Genomic DNA, 24641 nt, shown 5'->3' on the forward strand with positions numbered 1-24641 from the left:
TTTTGATTATGCTTTTTTATTGATGAGATATATCTGAACAAAGTCTGTCAATGCTACTTTGTTGACCGTGTGATCATGGAGGAGGATATCAGCAGAACACCTGGCCAGAGTTCAGTCATTATATAAAATATACAAACAATGAAAAGGTTTGAAACGGAGACGGCAGGACGTACAAAACCAGGGACAGATGCCTCAATAATCCCATGGCTCTCATGCCGGAAATATCTGCATGATTGAATGCGTGAGTACGCCAACGCTTTTATTCTGATAGTGTGATCCTGTGTTGTGTTTACTTCTCAAGGTTGTTAGGGTAACAAATTAAATAAATATAAAAGTCTGACACATTTCATTCATAAAGAAACAGTTTGGTCAAAGAAGAGAGAACGAAATGTAGACACCATGACTGTCTGGAACAGGCCTTTCTAGGGTCAAGTGTATCACTGTGTGTAACACTGTCTAATACTGTTCATTGGTCCACAAACACACACTAACACCCACGACAGCCTTGAACAGACGAGAGGCACAAAAACTTTTAGAGCGTCCATGAGACGCCTGGAGGAAGTCCGTGTCCGACAGGCTAGAGTTTAAAAACACGACGTCTGCGTCGACAGTTCGTTACGACTCCAATCTCAAACTTCCAACGTCAATAAAAAGTTGTCCTTATTAACAGCGTCTCAGTTTCAGGAGGTAAACCCAGCAATGTGCTCCAAGCTGCAGTTAAACCGTTGGGTTCTTGCCAGTCGTCGACTGCTGCTGGAGGTACGTGGGCCTTTTGATGCGGGGTTTCCTGCGCTTGGGTTTGCTCTTGGCCTTGGTGAGCTGGACCACGAAGAAGGACAGGACGACCATCGCTCCCAGGAAGGCGAACACGGGGATGGTCTGGCCCACCTCTTGGTTGTAGCGACCGGGCATTATCCCTGAAGAGAAGAAGACAACCACATTAATTCTTAGCAAATTCTTTCATTTAGGTAAAGTCTTATATTACTGAAAAAGAACAAGAAGCATTAAAAAGAAACCTTGGAGAATGTCCACCCAACTTTTTACTTCAGTGTAATGCTAGTAAGAGGTAAGCTAGGTGCAGCAGATATAATGATTGATATAACATGAATGCTGCTTTAAGTTGGCTATATTTTGTCCTTTTATCAGGAAGAATTAATCCAAGGACAATTGGTGGCAGTCAGTCTTATATGTGACATGCTAGCTTCTCTAATTTACAGCATTTCCATTCTTCTGAAATAGCCTACTCCCTGCTTTTCAATGGGGCCAACTGGTAGCTGTGCTAATGCTAATGCTAATCCAAATCCTTGGTGCTCAGCTCCAATAGCCTGAGGTTGGAATCGTTGACTCACTTTGTGGAGACAAGTCTGCTAACCTCGTCTCTAACCACGACAACCATAAGCATCATAATGGTGCCAGCAGTAGTCCCAAGTGGTAATAATTTTTTTAAAATGTATGTCAATTTAAGCTTTCTCCTTCCATTTTGGTCCTCTCTTACCTCCAGGTATGTCCCAGGCCCCACTCTCCCCAGGAGACAGAGGTCTGACCTGGGGACGGTACGCCCTCACGTTAGGAAGAGCCACTTTGTCCAGATCCACAGAGAGAAGCTTCTGGTGCTTCCACAGGTTACTGAGAGGAGGAAAAATAAAGAAACTCTAAATTAAAAAACAAAATGTGCAGAATCATGCTTTAGTCACTCATTAGTCCAATCCTGTGTTAGAAAACAAATCGACTGCTTCAAAGCATCCTGTGATGAAATTCGGACGCCCTCCTGCTGTTCCTCTACTCAGCTCTGACTGATGGAAAAACAACAAAAACAGCAGCGTGCACAAAAACAGTTAACACACTATGATCTTCTCTAGACTTGTTGGATGACAGTACCAACAAAGGAAACTGTCACGACAAGTAAAACGCTAAGAAATCCAAATGTTACGATGAAAGTTTAATTATCATTCTGAATTTTAAAAATTAGGTTGCATCACAGACATTCCTCTCTCTCTGATCTCAAACCTGCACACCCAACAGAATATTAAGTTTATCAGATCAGATCAGGGTATGATAGGGTAAGCACTATCATGTGATCTCACTAGGATGTAGTTATAAAAATAAAAAAACAGAGACAGTGGTGCAGTAAACCAAATGCAAACGCATTTGCAAATCACAATAAAACCAAACGACAACCTCAGTTTAACATGCCACAAAACTCTGGACTCTGTGTATATGTGTGGCAGGCTGTAACAGACGTGTACTGAGAACACTACCTAGGAGCCGTCTCATTGACCGGCTGTGGCTTCGCCCAAGACAGATGGGGGCAGGCTGGTAGGGGGCGTGGCTTGGGGTCTCCCAGGTGAGCCTCCAGAACCTTGGAGTAGCGGTAGAGATGGTTACCTGGAAAAAGTAATACGATATGCATATAAGTGAATCATAATAGGAAGGTGTAATTATAGTGTAATAAACTAACATTACATCCTTTTCCCCCAGTAGTCAGTTGTAGTATTACAGTAGTGCAAAATTGTTGACATGTCTTTTCCAACTGTAAACGTGGTTGGTATTTACACTTTATAGAGACCTACTGCCCAGAATTTGGCCCCGTTATGACTTCACGTTAACATCCATCCTGGCAAATCTGATCCTAAATAACCATCTTAAAGTAGAAGTGTAAACACACCCAGGACGCATTGGGATGTCTAACCACATTTAAAGGTGAATTTCTTTGCGTCCTGAGTCACATTATTAAAGACCTCGTACTTTAAGAGGGCGCTCTTACATCATTCATTCAGGGAAAAAAGCAATGAGACCCTTTCTGAAATATTCTGTTCTTGTAGCTGTTAACTAACTAAACAATAAATAAGTCTAAACAAGAATGCACTCACTGTGTGTGTGTGTGTGAGTCTGTTATTAAATGACGTATCGGCATGTGGTGAATTATTCATGTGATCATGTTGATGTAGAAGGAGCTGCCTAAATGATATGTTTCCTCAATAACTCCTGTCTTTATTTACCTTCATTACCGGTGATTACGGTGCATATGGAAGCTTTCAGGGTTGGAGTTAGAATCTGAGCTTTGTGCATAATACCTTAACGTTTGAGCCAAAGTTCTGTTGTACACACAAGTAAACAGTTACTTGTGGTTAGGGTTGCAAACAGAGCTCCAAACTGAGATTTGAGGAGCTGTCTGCAGACATGTTTGTGAATGCCAGCTGGCGGTTGGATTTTCCAGGACGGATGTTAATGCGAGGTCTGAACAGTCTTTAAGACACAATCTAACAGATGCCACTAATGTTAGTGAGGGTTGTGCTTATGAAATGCCCACCATCCATTTTCTAAAAGGTGGAGAGGGGGTGTCATTAAATCAAAAATCTATTTTCACCGCAGCTCCAGATACTTCCTCCATCAAGGCAAACCCAGAAAAACCGGTAAACATTTAGCTCATGCTCTTGATGATGATGAGAGTGGGAGCAATTAGCAGCTATTGTCTGAATCCCCTCCTTACCTTCCAGCCTCTGTGGCAGTGGGCGCTCGACGCCTGTGGGAGGTGCTACTCTGCTGTGGGAGTGGCTGAGGCTGGGAGGCGTCATACTGTAGGAAGTATACTGAAGCAGGGCGTCCAACAGCCAGAAACAGTCTGTGAAATTAACGACAGAAATAAAAAATGAAGAAATTCAGTCCTCTGCTTCTGCGGCCAATTATCACCTCTCTGAAAAAGATGAAAGACGTCACCTTTCTGTCTGTGGCTGTCGTCTATACAGTTCGAATCTCCATACAGAGCGATACGGCCTCCCCCGTCAGACGGCGTTTGGTACAGTCCGAGGATGGGAACCCCCTCCACCACTGCGGTCTCCTGCTTTAACACTTCTAGACCTGAGGGGAGAAAAAACACACAAACTGTAGTGTCACATCTAAACTAAAGGAAGACAGATTAAAACATTTTGCTTCAGCCTGCACGGCCGCCTGCCAGCACTATGCTACACTAACCAACGTTCAATACTATAAGACTATAAGGAGCTGGTACCTTGGTCCTTCAGGTTCTTGGCAATTACGATCCCATCTTCAGGGAAACGGGCGATACTGCAGCCTGAGGCGTAATACACTGACACACACAAAGAGGAAGACGCAAAAACACGTTTATTTAGTGGAAACCAAATAAAACAACACTAAACTTGGCCAGAGGAGCCCATTTGAATGTCTTACTGTCATGATCAGCCAAGGTGAAGTCTCCCTCATAGAGCCCGTCACTGAAAGCCATCCCCCACACCGAGATCAGGTCGTTCAGAGCTGGTACGTTGGCGCCCCCTGTGTCCGGCATCCACCACTGCCTGCAGGTCACATCAAGACAATCGTCTGCACAGCCGTTCAAGCGAGGCAACGGAAAAATAAATACGCCATTCAAGGAACATTAAACTTTACTTTCAAACTATGGAGAAAGTCAATTTCACCACAGGGAATTGAGACTAAAAAATCTGAGTGTCGGCAGGTTTCATTAGAATGAAACATTAAAACCTTTAAAATAGAAGCACATTCATAATAATCATAACCATAATAGCAATAATCATAATAACCATAACAGAATAAATCAGAGTTGCTAATTCCCTCTAAGTTAAATTGTCCTGAAAAAACAGATGTACACTGAAAGCTCTGAAATGAACCATCGCCATTCAATTAAAACTGAATTTCTCAGCATAATATCTTGAACCCATAAAGACTATATTTAACTGCATTTAAGACTTCTTAATCCTGCGGGTATTGTGCGACAGCTTGCGCGGGATATGAATGGAGCAGCCAGGACCGGGTGGTTATCTCTGCATGAGGAGCTCTGCATCTGAGAAGTCGTGATATATGACACACATTACAGAGCGAGAACAGAGGCCAACGCTGCAGAGAGCGAGTTTGACAGAAACCGTGATGCAGCACAGTTTATCTCGCCATCATCAGGACGCGATGGAGCTGCTACTGAAAGCATTTGCGGAGTAATGGATGTCTAATCATTTCAGAACATGGGAACGGGGACGCATTGATCTTTTTAAATAAGACACTTGAAAATAAACTTCTCGAGTAAGAAAAATCGCACCATTCTGGAGCACGGCGTCATTTCAAGTTCCTACAGCTCATTCCACAAAGGGAACGATTAATCAAAAGCCTGCATCTGCATTACTTGATGACTTTTTCTGCAGTTGTCGTGGATAAAGAGCTGCTCTGCAGTGGTGTGCCCGTCCAAGAAGTTCTTTGGAAACATTCAGTCAGTGCCAATTTATGCCCATTTGCAGAATAAAACTTTTCTTCTATGATTGATTGGATCCTGCATGATTTTGTTTTGTTCTTCTCTGCATTTTCCTCGCTGGTTTAAAGCAGCCGAGAAATAAATGATTATTTAGTGCTAAAAATATAACGTTACAAAATGGTGGTTAATAGTCTGCAACCACATATTTTTACTACATTTATAAATAAATTAAAAGAATGTGTTGTTTTTCATTTTATATAGCGAAAGTGAACGTGCGTTGAAAAGTATTTCATCATACAGGCCTGTGCTGCATGTTATTCAACACAATACAATTTGTTGCAAATTCTTTATTCTCATGGCAGATGATGTTCTCTGACATACACGAATCAGCCATAACATTAAAACCACTTTCCTTATACACTCTAGGGTCCAAAGCAGCTCTGCCTCATCCTGTGGATTGAGGGGAGGAGCCTCCGTGGATCAGGCTTATTCCAGCGACTCCTGCAGATACTTGTGATCTGGGAGTCTGGAAGCCTGGGCAACACTTTGAGCTATTCTTGTTTTTTCTTTGTTTTTTTAGCAGTTCCCACGCATTTTTTGATTTGGCTGCAACCTCCTGGGGTTGTCATTGCTATAGGATGGGGGTAGCTTAGGTGGTTCCTGATCCAACCTGCCTGAGCTGAAAATCCCCCAATCCAGGTGTGTGAAGCGTTTTGCGTCATACACACACACACACAAAAGAAAAAACAAAAGATTTGAGTAAAGGGCCTGAATACGTATGTCTATGTGGTGTTTCAGTTTGAATAAATATGCAAGTATTTCAAAAACTCTATTTTCACTTTGTCGTTATGAGGAACTGAGTGCAGATTCTGAATGTTTGAAAGTTAAAGTGAATTTTTCTCAGAACCGGATTTAAATATTACTCAAAGGAGCTGCTCCACGTTTGTCTCCATGTATGATGCCATCATTTATGACAAGGTTTTACCAATCTATCACATTCACTAGGGTTCATTTTCTCATCAATAATCAGCTCTAATAAACCGTGGAGAGAGGAGTACCTGGTGTTTTCATCGTAGAACTTGACCTTCCTCATGACGGAGGTGTTGTACCAGTCGCTGAAGACGATGAGTGACAGGCCGTTGTCGATGTCTCTCCTCAGTTTGGTGATCTCTTCTGGGAAATACTCCTCCTCGCTGTCCACCATCAACAGTGTGCCTGCAGGGAAGCAAAAGGCAAAAAAACCCATTAGTTTGTTATTTTCTCCCGAGTCAAAGGCAATCAGCTGTCTGAGAGAAAAGGCTTCATTGTGTATGACCTGGAGCCGCACACGTTAATTTAATATTTGGTTCTGAGTTCGTACCGTACTGGCTGGCATCAAAGCACGTAATGGGAGCTCCCAGCACCTCAACAAAGTACCCCATACTTCTCAGGTGCTGGTACATGTCCCTGAAGTTAGTGTGGATGTGGTCACCGTTCCTGAAAATGGGAAAACATAATAATCAAAAATGAATACATTAAAAAACAATCTCAACTTAAATTCAGTTCCGTCTACACACACACACGCACCAGTCTAGAGGGTCGTTCTTCATGCGCAGGTTGTCTCGGGGAAAGTAGCCGGGCGGGTAGCGCAGGTTGTGGTACTGGTCCCACAGCACCCTCTTACTGCGCGGGGGAGTCGGCACGATCTTTACCTTGATGGGAAGTTTGACCGTGGAAGTCAGCTCTCCTCCCACCTCCGACTGCAAGGAGGGAAAATGTCAAGGAGGCAGAGGGTCACATCTCGGGAGGAATAATAAGTTGCACAAGCTAAATTTTCGACAACACCGGTTGGTAGAGTGGCAGCCAGCAGGATGCGTGGAAAGATAATGGGGGGGCGAATATGCTTTAACACATTAAAAGCTATGTGTCGCCACTGAAGATAAATAAAATACTTTCAATACATGGTTTCAATAATTAAGTAAATATTTTAATTAATGCCGAGAAGCAGCTCCAGCAATTTGAGCAACGGGCTAAGGGTGATAGATTGTTAGTGGAAAAATTAATTGCAGAATAACTGAGAGAATTATATTGAAAAACAACTGAACTAGTTCCCTACAGGTAAATCATAGACAACAGGAATTAAATCAATTTAATACATAAATAAAAACCAAAAATGAATCAATAGGCTGCTGAAATATCAAAAATAATTGATGAAATGGCTAAGTAAAATAAATCATAGTTAGTAATATAAGTATACAAGATTTTAAAAGTAACAGCTTAAAGGATGCACCAAGCTAAAAATATAAGATAAATGATTTTAAACTTTCAGGAGTCGCATGACTGCAAATTTACAAAACTAACCGAGTCACATGTGTGAAAAAAAGGAATATACAGTAAATATAAAACTACACTATAAAGGCAGCAGAGATCCAGGTCGCAAAAAAAGTTTTGCAACCGCTGCTCTAGAAAAAGCTAAAGCTGTTCGAGGACAGTGACTCACATCATTCTCTGCAGGCGACGCCACGGTGACCATCACATGACCTTGAGCAATCCCTTCCCATGACGCGGCTTTCTTGGCCACGGAGATGGACACGGCCAGGTAGCCGGCCCACGGCCACAGCACCGGCGAGTACGAGACGGCCACGTCGATGTGGTCTCCGTTCTGGGGGAGGTAGGGCTGCCAGATGGGCTGAACGGGAGAGAGTCGACCTTTAAGTGGGCTTAGAGCTCCTCAGGACGAAAAATCCAGGTCAACTCATCCTTGACTCGTCCTTTAGCAACACTTCAGTGCTCTGTAGATAACTGTCCGCTTACAGGAGTCGCGTTATCGTTTGCTCACCTTGTCGACAATCCTGCCGGTGACGCCCATGCCGTTGAGGATGGTCACGTTGACGATGGTGGGCATCCCTCCATAGTAGATGGGCTGAGAGCAGTAAGGCCACATGTACGGACACTCCGTCAGGTCGATGTAGCTGGGGGAGAGACTGGGAGGACACGAGGACGGGGTCAGGATAATACGCGAGACGAGAGAAAGAATCATGTACTTTTTGGTGTCACGTTTGGTTTTAGACACTACAATAAATAAGAGTTTATTCGATTTTCTATTTTAAAAAGAAAAAACAAAGACACGCTGGACAAGAAAATATATATTTTGCCCATTAATAAATGAAAATAAAAGAAAACAGAAAGAGAACCAAACAAGAAAGCAGACATTTGATTCATAAAGAACCAGAAGTTATAAAGAAAAAAGAAAGAAAGAGGAAGAAGAGGAAGTATAAGACATGGCTTTGGAACAATATTCAAATATAATTGAATAAAACCACCTCTGGAGCAGGTTAAGAACACTTTGTACCTGCATCTATCTCACATTGTAGCTGGATCTAAACCATATTCTACAAGCAGCCGTTGCTTTGTTTATGCTCCTACAACGGCTCTATTCAGAATTTGCATCATAGTCAACACAGGATGTTGTAAACTCTTACAGTTTACAACATCGTCGGCATCGTTCTGTGACTGAGCTGCTGAAACTCTAGTCGGTGGCTAGTCAGAGGTCGAGTGTTCTTCAAACAATGGAAACATGCTGGAGTCAAAATGAATAAACCTTGAGCAGCGGTTACTTTCACTGGAATGAAAGAGAGTGGCTGGTGTGTGGGAGGTAGAAACGGGGAGAATTTTCTGTGCTTGTTGAGACGCCGAGAGACGAGGATTAGGAAATGCATTGCATGAACCAGCTGTGCGTCGCTGAACGCACGCCTCGTATTAACGTGTTATATGTGCCTGGATCAGTTATCTCACAATCTATCGGAAAAACATCAGTCCAAAAGCGTGAAAGGTCACCTCGCTCCACCTCTTCAGGCACGAGAACACACTGGAAAACCAGGTGGAAGTGCACAGGAGTCGAAGAAATGCAGACAGAAACAGAGGAGAAGTGAGCAGCTGGTGTGAACGGGGTCAAACAGCAGCTGAGTTTAGACGAGCGGCGGTTTGAACCTTTGGCTTCAGGAGACGCCGCGATGAGACAGCATTATTCTGTTCTACACAACCTCTTTCTAAACGCTTAAACCACAGTCACGATGGGTTTCAGACCAGACACGGAACATAAACTATTTATTTTTGTTGCCACAGCGCGCTGGTACGCATCTCCAGAGATGTTTACGTCAAACAGGGATGGGTTAAAATTTATCCTGATAAAATCTAAATTAAAAAAATGTTATAATTCCAAAACATGTTTTTGACTCAATCATCTGTATTCTGTCTTGACAGCTCTGAGATGATAGTTATAGTCAAATAAGCTGCTTAGCTACTTAGTAGGAAGAAACCTGTTGTGACTCATCAAAAATGTCTGAAATGTGAAAATAGCAGCATGTCTTCCGCCAGGCATAAACCCATCCCTTCAGTTTTATCTTTCCACCACTTAGACCGCAGGGACAATCACGGTTTCATCTATTTTGACATATTTATTCATATTTAAACGTATTTAATCTGATATGTCTGTAATGTCAATAGCAGCGCGACTGACTCATAACCGTTGTCTGTGCGCAACATTTTTTTTTATTTCACATTCATAAAACGCCACAATTGGGGACATTTTCAGGGACATCATTGGCAGGGGAACATGACACGGGACTGTCCCCAGGAATCTGGGACGTCTGGTCACCCTAATTTAACGGAGGAGGACGTGGCTGCTTTCTCCTGACGCATTTGCTAGCTCTCCTCATGCTCCGGCTTGTGGTTGTACTTCAGATGGTGGAATAAATTAGTTGTGTTTCTATCTTTAGCCATTACCTTTTTTTTTTTTTTTTGCAAACCATGCATATGGGACAAGTTAGTTCCACATCCACTTCCATTTAGCCACAGGTGAGATACGGCTGCGGGTATGTTGAGCACGTTGCGCACGGCGACGTCATCAAGTTGCGTTTATCATATTTATCACAAGACGTCAAATTGTTGTGGGGATTGTTTTTGGCGGAATATTGTGTACAAGAACTGGGCATTCCCACTATTTAGACACTGCGTCATATTATATGAAAGACATAGAGTCCCTACAGTCTGGGTTATAATAAAGTACTGGTTAAATTCTGGTTTAAAGAGATTTTTAACACTATTAACTTTATGTCTAACAGTGACATAAACTCAAAGCTACCTGGTGCTCTGCATGATGGTGCACGCTATAATACTGTAAAAGTCAGTGAAGGAGTCTTTTAAAGGTCGACTATAATCCTGCCAGTCTGAGCTTGTGATTCTCCTTGGCAGATGTTAGACAGTGACATCAGTGAGTTGCTCTTTGCGTTACGCAAGGGCTGTGAACATGATGAATGGTGGGTTTTTTTATTTATTTTTTTGGTGTTTATTTGGTGTCTGCACTGAGGCATTTACCTGGCTTGAGGTCTGTAGCTGTTGAGGATCTGGTAAGCTCTGATGAGGTCGAGTTTCCCGTGTCCCTGCTCAAACATGTTGACGCCGGGCAGCCTGCGGGCCGAGGCAATCAGAGCCTGCTTCATGGAGGCCGGGTTCACCAGCTCCCGGTTCAGAACGGTGCTGCAGGACAGAAGAGGTTTATTTTGTTTTTGTGTGTGTGTGTCAGATTCCTCTTTCCTCTTTTCATCCAGAGGTAGCGATGGAGGAAAGACTAGAGGTGGCTTCTTATTTGTGTGTGCGAAGCGAGAGGTGTTGTCACAAAGGGCGGTGTGATGACCCGGCAACATGAGCTCACAAATCAGCTCAGTTACAGCTCGGCGACGAGGCGGCTTTCAGCTTGTAAGGGTGGGGATATTGACAGACTGGGAATAATACCAAACATTTATCAGTGACACACCTCCTTCCTCCGGGACACATTTCACCGCCTGCTCATGGAAGATTACTAAAACAGGAGGCAATTAAGTCATATATAACGCTGCGTATTATGCTGCGTGTCGTATAATAGTGTCACCACCCCAGTCGGCGCAGGAGAGCCTCAGAGAGCTCTCCACAGTTTCCAGCGACACGTTTTTAAGACAAGGTCACCAGAGATTTTTGCTCCCTTCTTTTTTAAGCACCGACTAAGGGATGCTCTTCAACTAGAGAACTGCTGCAAGCATCCACTTAATCTTTGAGGAAAGACACTGCAGCTCCACCGGTTTCCTGCTTCCCTGCATCCAACGCTAACATTTGACTTTATTGCAAAGGTTACATAACAAAAGTCCCTCGTGTTTTCACACACGTGCTCGTGAAACCAACCTGGCCAGGAGCGTGACGGCACCCGCCACCACAGGAGAAGCCACGCTGGTGCCGGAGAGCGAGCGGCATCCCTCCTTCATCCCCGAGCCCCTAACGCCAGAGCCGTAGGTGACGATGTCAGGCTTCACTCTGCCGTAACCCCCCGGCAGCTCCTGCGCACGAGACGGTGACGCAGATAAGAGAACATGAGATTCAGACAGGAGTGGCGTCAAAATGTAAGCAGGCAGAGGACACTGACGAACAGTGGCACATTGTTTTTGCTTATTATCACAGTTGAGATAGAAAAGCAGACATGTGGCCATAACCCTAACGTTTACTTTGTCTGTGTAGACTTCCTCTGTTTAGAAAAGAGATGCTCTGCCAACGTATACATGTGTAGATCAGTCGTTTTTCTGAACAGCGAGCTGTAATTCAAGGCTGAAAATAGCCCTGATTCATACACTTTAAAAAACATGTGTTTCCATTTGTGTCATTACGCCCACGCCATGGAGCCCCACTCCAGTCAGAGAAGGTAATTGAAAGCCACTGCACGACTCTCTGAAAGCTAAATGTGAGGATGAGTAAATGAAACACTGAGAAGAAAACAGAAAGGAAGGGGCTGAGCAGAAAGTATAACTGGCTAGAAGCTGAGAGGGTATGTGGGGACCTCTTCATGGTCGGCTGGTGGTAGAGAAACCGACTGAATGAAGTCTCAATCAGATTCTAGTCTAGTCTGCTTTGGGCTTCCACTGATAAAAACTGGCGGATGGGATGTGGATGAGGGATCAGGAGCTTACATTATGGTTGACTTGGCTCACAAAGAGACGGCAGATCTTACGGTAGATGTCTGCCTGGAGGATGGGGTGTGTATTCACGCAGTAACTCACCCAGGTGGTCATGCCTCTAGAAGAAAACCTGGCGATGTTGTCCTCAAAGTCGATGCCTCCAACTCCGATCACGTCCATCTGGTCTGCTGGGTTGTTCAGGGTGCTAAAAGAGAGAGAAATTTATAGAAATAAAAGACAATTAAAGGCTCCATCTTAGCATGCTGTCCTCCTGTTTTGTAGTTAAGATAAAGAGTTTTATGATCCTGGATCATAAAACTCATGGAACCAGAGGATCCTTTAGATAATAAACACAGTTTAAGGTGAGTAAACATTTGTGTGCAGTTTAACACAGACGAACAGGAAAATATAAAGTCCTCATACACTGACTATGTGAAATGAGGCAAGGGGACATTTAAACCAGGGGTGTGAAACATTTGCCAAGTGCAAGAATGAAGTAGAGGACATTAAAAGTAAGTCATTTATGTCTTTTATGTAACCACTCATCCTTGAGAGGGTTGTGAGGGGTTTGGAGCCTAACCTAGCTTTCATTAGGCAAAAGAAAGAGGGGGATACACACCGTGGACGGGTCACAGCGCTGTCTGTTACAGGACAACTCTTCTGGCTTTAGCTATAAGAGCATTTGCTGTTTCTAACATGTCCACTAGGGGTCCCACTGTTTTGGAAAGTGTTACGGAAACACAAAACTGGGACCCAGAACTAAACTGTAGATGCTAACAATGTGATGTAATTGCAAAAAAAAGACATTTCATGTTGTTGTATAATGTTTTATAAAATGATTGTTGGTTTACATAGTGCCCCAGAGATCAGATATGTGGCCCCTGAACTAAAATTGTTGTTTTAGACTAATGGTTTACTGCTGCATTTAAGTACATAAATAATAAAAGTAATGAGCCCCTTGTGACCAAGACATTGCAGCAAGTGTAGAACCAAAATTGACACTTAAAAAGTTAAGTGCTGTTAGTCAAATTCTTGTATCTTCGGTGATATTACAAACAACCTACTAACAGTAATTCAAATCATAGTGACAACATAGGAATTCACGTTAAGAATAGCAAAGATCGTTTCTTTGCATCAGAAGCTGGTGACGTTATCATACCCATACAGAGGTCCATCGTTGCCGATAGCAGAAACCATGATCACTCTGTTTGCAGTCAGCTCCCACACCTGCCAGTCAAGTACATACAAAGAAAAAAATGAATAAATGTTATTGAATACTGCTTTTTAATGTGGCCAGGGTCTGAACTAATAGTTTAATGAAGCACTAGAGCCTATATAGAAGAACTGATTCTGGAGGACATATTGGATTTTAATCTCATTAACAGTGTTTGTCCCGTCGCCTCTTGTGGCTGTTTCTCATTTCAGTTTATAATGATTGAAACCATTTGCAACAGAAGCTAAAAATCAGCTCTCTCTTGCCGTTCCTGTCATTCACAAATTTGCTGCGTGATCACTGTTCCTATTACTAATTGCCTGAATGATTTTTATACACTGTACTTTTGAACTGTTTTTAACATGTAATGAATTGTACAACTTCCTATGTGTATATGTAGCTTTTGTTTGCTGCCTCTGGCCCAGGTCGTCATTGCAAATGAAAACTCAATAGACTCACTTGAAAAAATAAAGGTGAAATAAATAAAACAAATTAATAGTAACGGTAGATGTTTCTACACTAGATTCAGCAGATGTCATGTTGTATTAGTACTCCTCAGAGAACACTTTAAAGAGCACAGTTTAAACACTGTGTTTGTGTAGCATGTGTTTGTGTAGCTGGTTTGTCCCGTTTGCACTGCTGACAGTTGACCTGCTTATTTTCCAGCTCATTAAGACATTATGAAAGAGGGTGTAGCATAAAGAGTGAAAGGGCACTTTGAGAACAGGCGTCAGAACATCTGCTCACAGTTGAGATTGACCTGGTTATCCATCTGCAGCCTCTTAAACATGTGGGTTACAGACAGGAAGAGGAACCATGCCTCACCTTATCAACAAAGGGGTGGTCCATGAAGTCAGGGCCCCCAATGCTGAGATTGAGAACGTCTATCTTCTTCAGGATGGCGTAGTTGAAAGCATCCAGAAACCAGGAGGTGTATGAAACCTAGGGAGAGAAGAGACAAATAAGTGACACTGATCAGACATCATTTAGGACGGATGAGTTGTGGTGAATGGTTTTAACATGACAATAATCTACCTGGTTGTTGGTGAACACTCTGAAGATGTGCAGCTCAGAGTCGGGAGCAAAGCCCTGACACTCCCTCATGCTGGCTATCACACCAGCTACAAAGGTACCGTGGCCCAAGCCTGGAAAACAAAATGAGCTGATCATCATCCAGCAACACAGGTGTTGCACAGATGTGACTACATTCACATGGACAATACTTCTTTAACCAAACTAAAATCACTCTAATCGGAGCTTCCAACTCAATAGACGGTTTATACTTGTGTATTAAATTGAACCTACAGTTACAACACAGAGCCTGTGCAGAACTAGCGCCATAGTTGACGTGCACCGTGGAAATGGAAACGTAACTTCAATTAATCATAGCTGTGATTGGTCCGCTTGGTAGTAGCCTGTTTCCACTTTAGTATTTCCAGCTGCTTTTCCATCACAGCTGGATTTTTTTTTTGAATAGATTGTTCTGGATCAATGAAGATGGAACACATTGAGGAAGGGTTAACTGAGAAGGTTCAGATCCAAACATTTGTATGACTTGTCTTCAGTGAAAGTTTCATTATTGAAAGTGAAGCAGGAAGTAGAAACAAAAAATAACCTGATTAACCAGAGTATAAATGGTGGGCACTGGCGTTGGCTGTGTGTGTAGGTTACTGCGTCTATGTCTTTACGTTAAGATTACATAAAATGAAGATACATGTGTTTAAATGCCCCGAAACGTCAGATCAGAACTTTTCAGACAGACAAGTTCAAAGGGGTTCTGTCCACTGTGGAGCATTGAACCTCCGAACAAGAACAGTTTGGTTTTCCCAACTTTATTGACAAAACTGAATTGACCCTTTGTTGGCATTCACATTGGTCTCCTGACCACAAACCAGAGGTCCCCTACCTTTTTTCAAGTCCCACCTTCCTGTGTTAATGTTGCTGGGTCACACAAAAAATACCAATGCGAGGGTCCATTCCAACAGAATAACTGAAGCCCTTTAACAATAGAGGCTAAAGGTAACGTGGAGCTGAACGTTAGCTACTACGTTAACACTGGCAGACATTCTTACTCTTTTCACTAGTCAGTTTTAATGTACGGGTATTTCCGTCCGAAGAATCCTAATTAAAAGTTTCCATGTAAATGCATCAACTGGCATTAATCTAAAAATGAATCAACGTCATCACCGACATTAGCTTGTTTTCTCTCCTCACCATCATCCAGTGTCTTCTCATTAGTCCAGTTGGTCCTTTCCTTCACGTTCTTAAAATGTGGGTGCTTCTCACTCAGGCCTGTGTCGAACACTGCCACCTTCACACCAGAGCCTGCAACACACACGAAAAAGACGAAATCGGTTTCACTTAATGCCTTTTAAATCCTGCTGCGCTTAAGATATTTTGTAGCTGATGTTCGTCTGAGCAGACGCGTTAAGAGGTCAGCGACTCACCGGTGTGTCCCATCTGCCAGAGTACATCTGCCTGCAGAATCTGGGCAACGTGGCGGGGGATGGCCCGGAGCAGGCGCCTGCTGGAGTGGCGGCCGGTGGCGTGCCAGAAACCCGAGCCGAGTGACAGGCTGGTTCGTCTGAAGGGGCGGGATGATTGCCAGGACTGCCATTTCTGGGTCCCGCGGGTGGCATTGCAGGGTGCAGTTGGTTCTGGGGCTATAGAGGAGGAACAAAATGAAAAGTATTAAGGGCAAAGCTAAACTGCGGTTCAATCGATTTTCCAGCCAGCTGCAAGGCCACTTTATCACAGCAATAGAGTCCTGTCTCATTAACATGCCCCGTTACATCTAAGTGCCACTTCTGCTCCTCCTGTTGACAGCGCCATTGTCTTAAGTTAATCTGCTCGTCGTGTTCTGATCCATTATTTCAAGTCTTCATATCTGCCTCCCGTCTCCCTTGCTCCTTCCATCTAGCTGTGATTTGTAGCTGATCACACCAGCCTCAATTGAGACAATCTTTTCACAATTTGAATCACTTGGAGAGAACAAATTATCGTCGGGCCATTAGCGAGCATGATCGGAGGACCTGCAGGTCTTTCACAGCCTGTGAAATGGGAACCAGGCTCGGGGGTGACGTCTTCTCTTCTAATCTTTACTCCTGATGAGTTTATTACATATTATTTTACTAAGCAGCAGATTCATGAAGTAAAACCAACTGCCGCAACACAGACTCTGAGTCTTATCTGTAGAAATTTACATTGATTGCAGTCTGAGTAAAGCTGGATTTCCATTTCAGCGTTCTATACTAACACAATGACACCTCAGAGTCTCGACTCTTACAGCCTGGAACAGGTTTAAACAGCTGATTATATTTGATCAGTTCCTCCCCTGTGACGCTGGTGCTGGGTTCTCATGCACTAACCCTCCTACATGTATTCTAAATCAGTTCTCACATGTACAGACTACCTGTTTGGTTACTTATTGAGCTCAAAATGCCAGAGCTTCTTTTGCATTATTTCCACTGCCTTCCTCAGATGGCTTAGATTTACTGTGAGGTTGCTAGGTGATGACACTATTGATCAAACTAAGAGAAATTTATACTTTGATCATGTGCATTTTCATGCTAGATGTCACTGAATGTGCCACAATTTCATTTAATTTGTATAGAAACTGAAATGCACAAAATACATGAGAGGGCAGTGATCTGTCCATTTTTGTGAGAATGCTGCTCAAAGAAAAGACTGATGACAATTTGGTGAGAAATTACATCACATTTCAACTTTTCGAAAGATTGAATAATGTCTTGACTCAGATTTGGAAGACTGGAGTAAACGCAGTGAGCACATTAGAAAAAGCATGTTGTTGACTATTGTAGATTTAAACCAGTGACAGTATGGGGTTAATATCACGTCATAATTTGAAACAGCTCTGTAAAGCCAGCTCTGAGACAACACAATACGAGTGTAAATATACATCTGTCCAACTTTCAAACAGAAGCTTAACCCATCTGAAAGTTAAGTTTCAAGGTTTAAGAACCTTTATGTACAAACATGGAGCAGCTTTCAGATCATTTACTCATTTCAACCTTGTAAAACTCTTTTATTTTGTTTTAACTTTTTGCCGTTTAGAAACGTCGCACGATATTAATCTTACATAATGGACTAACTAACTTATTTCATGTTGCTTTTCAAGACAACAACAGAAAATAAAAATCTGCCTCCACTACACACGAAGTTGATTTGCGTATGAGCAGTGTAGCGGCAAGTTGTGAGTGTTTCGTCCAGCGCCAGGCGCAGGGTGTGCCCCCTCTGCACAGGCGAGCCCCACCACACTGACTCACCTACTCCCTCCCAGGGTGAGCAAACACAGACGTCCCTCTGTCCTTCCTCCCATCCCCCTACAGCGCAGCGTCCAGCACCAACACCCCCAATTTGGCCGCGCTCTTCACATTAAGACACACAATCCTGTTCTGCGCCACAAAAACACGGCGCAGAGAGAAATGCATCCTCTGACCGAAGGAACAAAGAGACATTCTGCGGTGGCCAACGGATTCCTGTATCTTTTTTTGCAGAGTTTTACGTTTCTCAATCAGACGTGCCAAATGTGGAGACACTGTGATCCTTATTCAGTCACAATAACACCGTAGTGTGAGACTTACAGGGTACGTATTTGAGCGTGCGAAACACTTTGCGCTGCGGCGTCACCCTCTTGATGTAAGGGTGGTCCTCTAAGGTCAGCAGGCTGCTGGGCGAAGCTTGGCGGATGTGGACCAGCTCGAAGTCGCTGGGGAAGTCGGAGGCCGGGTTTTCCCTGGGAAGGATGTGCCACTCCAGCGCGCCGTCCCCAGCGCTCCTCAAGGCGCTGCTGATGTACAGGTTGCGAGCTTTGGCTGAGAAATACCCTGTAAATGCTACTATGTACTCTACAGAGAGACAAACAGAGGAGGAGGAGGAGGTTTTAACAGAGAAATTCCCACAATCCAGTTTAACTTCAGGCTCTTTGACCCAGTTATGACCTATGATTAGGTGTTTTACATGATATATAAATTCATGAGACAACTAAAAGTGGACAAACGAGTCAGATATGAATGTAACCTAAGCTGGAATATGAGGACATAACCTGAATATCAAGTTGTGCAAAAACACAATACCTGGACGGGGAGTGGTAGATGCTCAGCGCTGCACAATAACTATTATTCAATCTGTTCGTATTTTCCTACAAAACCCAGTAAATGAACTTCCACACCTGCCTATGACGCACTGATTCCCTGTGTTGCAGAGGCACTGTGCTCTTCAAGAAGAAACTTTGCATGTGTTTCTGCAGTAAAGGAAGAACTATATCTCTTCTCCTTGCTCTCTTCAACCTCTGGGTTGGTTATGTTTTGATCACCAGACTGTGTCTTGTACATTTGTTCATATGCTAATATTGTAAATTGTAAATGTTTTGCTTCTATTTTATTTTAAGAGATTATTTTAATCTTTATTTTATTCGATCTTGGTTTTTAATAGTGGTTCTCAAAGGTGTTTTTATGTGCAAGTGAGCTACTGTGATCAAACTATCTCCCCTGTGATGAATAAAGTCTACAACAACTCACCATTCTGTGAAAGATCCATATCATCATCCATATCATTGCACCTTACATTATCATTCCTTTGTATGTAATGTATTTATTCCTATGTTTTTTATCTCTTGTCAATTTGTACAAATGCAAGTCTTTTTTGCTAATCGTATTGTATTTACCGTACTTATTATACTGTCACTATTATTATTAACATTTTATTTTTACACCTTACACCTATTTCTCTTTTACTGGTCATCTTCGTGTTTTGTTTCATGTGCATTTGGGCGACTGTGAGCAAGTAATTTCCCTAGTGGATGAATAAAGCCAGACGTAGATAAAAAATGTTTTGACTGCAACTAAAAGTAGGGCATTGATAAGATATCCTGTCATTTATCTTTAGCTCTCATTTTAGTGCTGCACTGAATCTCTACGGCCAATATTTAAAAATAATAATTACATACGAATGAATTGCAGCCGCGTCTCTCCGAAGTGCTACAACTTTCCTGATCTTTTTCCTGGATATTTAAGGGATTAAAGTCAGCAATTCAATAAAGAATTAGAGAGAATTTTGAAAACTAATCTTTACACCACAACCTCATTCATACATAATCGCTTCCTTGCCAAGATGGTTAGCTTAGCTTAGCATAAAGATGGTAAATGGAGCAATAGCTAGCCTTTCTCTGTCAAAAAGTACTCAAATCCAGCTTAATTTAGTTTTAGTTTGTTCATATTGTGCAAAAACAAAAAATAATAAGAACTTGTAACTTGAACTTGTGAACACACTATTAAAAACATATCTTACCGTGTTCCACCACCTTGGTGGAGAACTCCAGTTTGAGGGTTAACTGGGAGCAGTTGGAGCCAGATGGCGAAGGGAGGGGCTTAGTGTTGTGGTCAGGGTCTGAAGTAGATTTGGCCCCTCCCTCCGTCTCCGTCCCCACCGCCGGCAGGAAGCCTGCCAACAGGCCCAGAAGCACGGGCGCCCACACGAAGAGGAGCATTTTGAGTTGTGACGTAGTGCAAACCATTGTTTTTGTTCAGGCGGCAGCAGCAAACACCTGGTTCGGGGTCAGGGGTTGAGACGGCCCATTTCAGGTCCACAGCTCCAAAAGTGAGTCCATACTGAAAATGGCCTGAACAGTTAGATTACTTTCTTTCGGCGTTTCCTCTCCATGGTGGTGGTCCAGGCTGGAAGTTTAGCAGCACTGCCAGAGGGGGAACATAGTCGCCATGTTGATAACCAGAGGAGACACGCAACCAGTAGGAGTAGAGGATGGTTGGGAGATGGGACGGAGCAGTGATGGGGGGGGAAATGCTTGTGTCCGTCCGGAGATCCTCTGCAATCCTTTACGCTTTAATCTGCATGGAAAAGAAACAAACAACCGTAATTAGAACAAATCCTCTTGAGATTTAAGTGGCCTTATATAAGTGTGATGCTATAGAAACACATCTGTCACACCTGAAACGTTTGATCGTACCTCTGCCTAAATTACACTGAAGCTAGATTTATGCATCTGTGTTGGAGCTTGTTGAACACCTCCCCAGAAACGGAACCACGCGGCTATGACAATGCAACTGCGGTTAGTCCAAATTGCATTTCCTCGCCCACGTCTCCGAGTGGCTGGACAGGAACAAAATAAATCCTCCCTCCTTCTGCCTCCTACACACCGTCTACACGGACGTCTTTTCTCTTTTGTAGGCGGCCGCTGTGATTACAGTGAAAGTTGTTCCGCATTTATTAGCTCCGACTTAGCTCCTATTGTTTGAAGATCACAGAGTTCAGTGGCGTTAATGCACATTGCATTAACCAAGATTAACAAAAGATGGGAAGGCGACGTGAATGTAACCTGAGGCTTCACCCACGCCCTGCTATTAGAAGAAACAGGAATGATCATTGTTAGGTTTAGGCTGTGACACCTGTAGCGCTGGCTAACACCTGAAGACGCTGGCTCAGTGAAAGGCATAGCTCATTAATAATTCAGGAAAGGTAACTTGGATTAGGAAGGAGGCGGGTATGCAAACTTACAGCCCATAAAAACGCATTACCGCGCTTTATGCACTGCAAAATCTTTTTTGCATATCTGCCGACACACATGCAATGCAGATATGACAACATCAGCATCAGTCAGACTCAATCTATTCACTTGCCTCTTGGCCTCAGGTCTGGCCGTCTCTATAAATTCAACACGAAACCATTTGTATGCTTTGGAGACTGCAGCAAACATAATAAATTAGCTCATTGTCGAAGCGCTCCGAGGCTAAGGAAAACAACATTGTGTTGCCATTTCTGTCCCGTCATGTTGAATTTAGAAAAAAAATAAAAAAACAGGAGCATTTCCTCCGCTTTGCCAAGGGGAAGGAAGGGAGGTGTAGAGGGATGTAGACTGAAGTACTGACCATTTAGCCACTTATTCAGAGTTAGCAGTGCCCTCGAGGAACAGCCTTGGAACTAGATAGAGCACGTTCCTAGAGATAAAACTTTATCTCACCTGCAGGGATGATTCAACATAAAGCTGATACCCTATAAGCTGCTTTACCACTACAAAGCCTCATCAGACGCATTCTTAAGCTGTAATGAATCCCATCCTACATCTGCTTACCAGGAAGGCACAGCACACGCCACAGATTCACAGAAACCTGCACAAAAAAAATGAAAATCATTTCGCCCGTCTGACTGACCATAAACTGAATTTCATTTATGACACCACTCCTCCCAGCCGTGTCTCCTCCAGGGCAGGATCAAAAGAGAAATTCCGGGCAGGTTACAAGATTATTTCCTTCTGGCCTGAGGCTTGGACCCAGTAATAAAATACACATCTAGAGACATACAGCTACCTGCAAGACCCACACATGCTGACGGGGGTTCCAGACTATTTCCCTTCCTGTAGAGTCCTCGCCAACCTTAGGATCTGTTTATACTCCTGCAACACATCTATGCAAGCCTTCATACCTGTGCACTGGTGCGCCATATTGTAGCCAAAGCCAGCAGCTAATCAGTTCTGCTGAGTTTCCTTTTGTACTGCAATGGCAAAGCAATGGCGACTGGAAGTGAGCAGCTCATGTCGGAGTTAATAAACACTGAACAGCAGCAACTGTTACTGAAATGACTGAAAGTAGATGGTGTGTAGGAAGGGAGGAGGAGGGTGTCCAGATCGGAATCTAAAATCACTGGTCCAGTATCGAGCTTCAACCAGCTTCGTCATTTGTAGTTATTTATTTTAGCTCTGCCACAAACCAAAACCACATCCTTGTAATGTCAAAATGTCTTCTTCCCCTTCACTTTTTAATAGTAGGTGGCTAAGGTCAAAGCTGCCAAGAGAAAACGTTTGCTTGTTTGTTAAAGAAACCAAAAAACTTGATCGGGGCATCCCTTGACTTTTCTGAGCTTGTCTGGCCGCTGAGACGTGGATGAATCACTACTGTTGTGGTCTACAACCCAACCCATTTCTGGGAAGGTTTACGCTAAAATTTGATAAAGTACACAGAGCTGCAGCGTGGTCTGGTTCTGAAAGCAGAAATCCAGCTTTGCATCGGAGGGACACGGAGAGTGCACTTTGAGTGAGATTCATAAAATACGTAATATTATAACATTTAAGTGCCCGGAAATCCTCATCTTTATGGATTTATTTTATCTTTAAGCCTTCGCGTAACCCACTCACTGTACCGTGGACCAGCTGCTCTCTAACTGTGAAGCTTCATTGCTGAGAACAGAGCACATGTGCAGCTACTCAGTAAGCACGATATGTGTGTCTAGTTTAAGTCCATTTCATCCAGAAAAGAATGGATCTATTGTGAGACGACCGCTGAAATTAAACACATCACAGCACAAAAACACGTCAACCAGAGCCTCCATTACTGCAAAAATGTTTGTGCGCTGCCCCGCCAGAAGACACACTGCTAGGATGGATTGCTATGAAGACTCAGCAGCGTGTAAACAAGCCTGAATTATGTTTAGCATCATGGTGTGCTTGTGGTAATGATACCTATACTTGCTATGAACTACCAAATCGCTCAAGTATAATTTAAGCCATCTGGTTCTCTCTCAGTGACACAGCACACTTATCTCATCCACAGGGACCATGGTAACTGCTTATACGGTACTTTAGCAGGTCTGTTAAGCCTGAGGATTAAAAAAAAAAAAAGTATATTAAGTTCATTGTGTGACAATATGGAAAATGTGCACAAGAAGTCTGGAGAGTTTCTGAAATCTTTAAAGTGTTGGTTCCAGTTTTCTCATAATATACAGAGTCACTTTATCTATATTGCATCAAATACAACTCATATTGTCTCAAGACACTTTATAGAACTCAAATCCTGAAACAATGATCTACGAAAACATGAGTCCGTGGTGATCCGATTGCAAGTGGCTAACTTTAAGTATTATGGCTGTGTTAGAAATCGATTTTTAGACTCAAAACGATCTTGATTTAAAAGCTCAAATATAGATTAATAAATTACAGGTTTTTTTTTGTAAGAAAATGGAGAGTTTTGAACTAAAATGCTGGAAGAAAGTCAAGTCAAGGTGAGTTTCCAGAGCAAAGACATTAACATTCATGTTTGTACCCAAAGCACCCATCCGTGCTGTGATTTTCATGCGTGTGTGTGGTCATACGCCTCCTCCTGCTAATGACACAGCAGATAAATACATCAGCTTCGAGTTTACTCAAGTGTCAGGGGTGTAGACGAAGCAATTAAAAGCCCCTGGCCGGTCTACTCACAGGATGGGGGCGTGTGGTGTGGGGTCCTACTGGTTAGGGCTGTGCTGTAAAAGACAGGCTGGGACTACTTGTGTCAACAAGACACCAAGCCACAAAAAAAGGGGGCATCAAGCCTCCGGGCAAAGATCAGTAGTTAGAGAGGATCAGAGGGAAGGAGGTGGGATCAACAGGAGGGCTATCAATCTGTGAAACTGAAGTTTAACCCAAACCTAAAGGTACTTGGAATTAGTTGCAGATGCTGTGTTGCCTACTTTGTCTCACACAGTGGTGCAGAAAACAATTCCTCGTTAGTGAATCATCCTTCATCTTATGCCATCTAGTGATCGTGGTTAACTCCTTAAGCAAACCATACACACTACGCACTACTAACACTTGCATACCTTTAGTTTACATAAGGGAGTGTATGGAAGCTCAAGTGTTGTGAACGGGATTTAAATCCGTGAGGGAGGTTTCATCTGTTCAAGTTTAAATGACCATGTCCGATTCCGACACGTCCTTTGTCACAAAACTAATTGTTAAAATTGAAAACGTCATCTAGCTGGTTATTTGAGCAAACTAACAAAACAAAGCTGTGTAGCCACGACTTTATCAGCATAAACACATGCAAGCATCCATAGGTGCTAGGCAGGAGGATAACTATTTTTTTGAAGAGGACACTTATTTTAAACGGGACACACTTAGATATGGATTAAAGTCCCGAAAGCTGCGATCTGAAATATATTTTTTGTAAACAAAGAGCCATTGCTAACAGATGTTTTTCAGAACCAAGTCTATCACATGTACATCGTTAGCTAGCTAGCTTAGCAGTGTTTCACAGTGAACGTTGGTGGTGTGTGAGCTGAATTTACTCACCGAGGTCCACTATATCTCAGACTTCACCTTCATCTCAGGGTATATGATGCCGTTTAATGTTCGTGTGTGGTAGTGTTGGTGGCTGGTCGGTGCCTAGTTCATCGTCCTTCGAACAAAAGCTAGCAACAAAACTAAACGCTGCAGCCGCAGACCACTGACGTCTGGTTTCGCGGGGGC

The 24641-nt window shown here is 43.0% G+C and overlaps 1 protein-coding gene across 1 annotated transcript; it reads right to left on the reverse strand.

The window, feature by feature from the left end:
• mbtps1 (membrane-bound transcription factor peptidase, site 1) lies at window positions 1-24641 on the reverse strand. The gene is made up of 23 exons (XM_047596605.1): window positions 24465-24641; window positions 19697-20253; window positions 17992-18255; window positions 15835-16050; window positions 15602-15712; window positions 14423-14532; window positions 14213-14329; window positions 13334-13401; window positions 12277-12379; window positions 11411-11562; window positions 10571-10732; window positions 8034-8178; window positions 7695-7883; window positions 6782-6954; window positions 6576-6691; window positions 6274-6430; window positions 4189-4313; window positions 4010-4087; window positions 3718-3858; window positions 3491-3622; window positions 2259-2385; window positions 1496-1626; window positions 1-917 (listed from the first exon to the last, which is right to left on the reverse strand). Exons 2-23 carry the CDS (start codon window positions 19920-19922, stop codon window positions 718-720), a joined length of 3243 nt encoding a protein of 1080 aa, XP_047452561.1. The 5' UTR covers window positions 19923-20253; window positions 24465-24641; the 3' UTR covers window positions 1-717.

This window comes from Mugil cephalus, chromosome 10, assembly GCF_022458985.1.
Source record: "Mugil cephalus isolate CIBA_MC_2020 chromosome 10, CIBA_Mcephalus_1.1, whole genome shotgun sequence".
NCBI lineage: Eukaryota > Metazoa > Chordata > Actinopteri > Mugiliformes > Mugilidae > Mugil > Mugil cephalus.

Excerpts from the sequence above, each read along its gene's own strand:
- mbtps1 (XM_047596605.1), bottom strand. The coding sequence starts at position 19,922 with ATGGTTTGCACTACGTCACAACTCAAAATGCTCCTCTTCGTGTGGGCG. Across the intron at positions 10,733-11,410 it reads GCCGTCACGCTCCTGGCCAG|CACCGTTCTGAACCGGGAGC; the intron begins GTTGGTTTCACG and ends TCTGTCCTGCAG. Across the intron at positions 6,692-6,781 it reads AAGAACGACCCTCTAGACTG|GAACGGTGACCACATCCACA; the intron begins GTGCGTGTGTGT and ends TCCCATTTTCAG.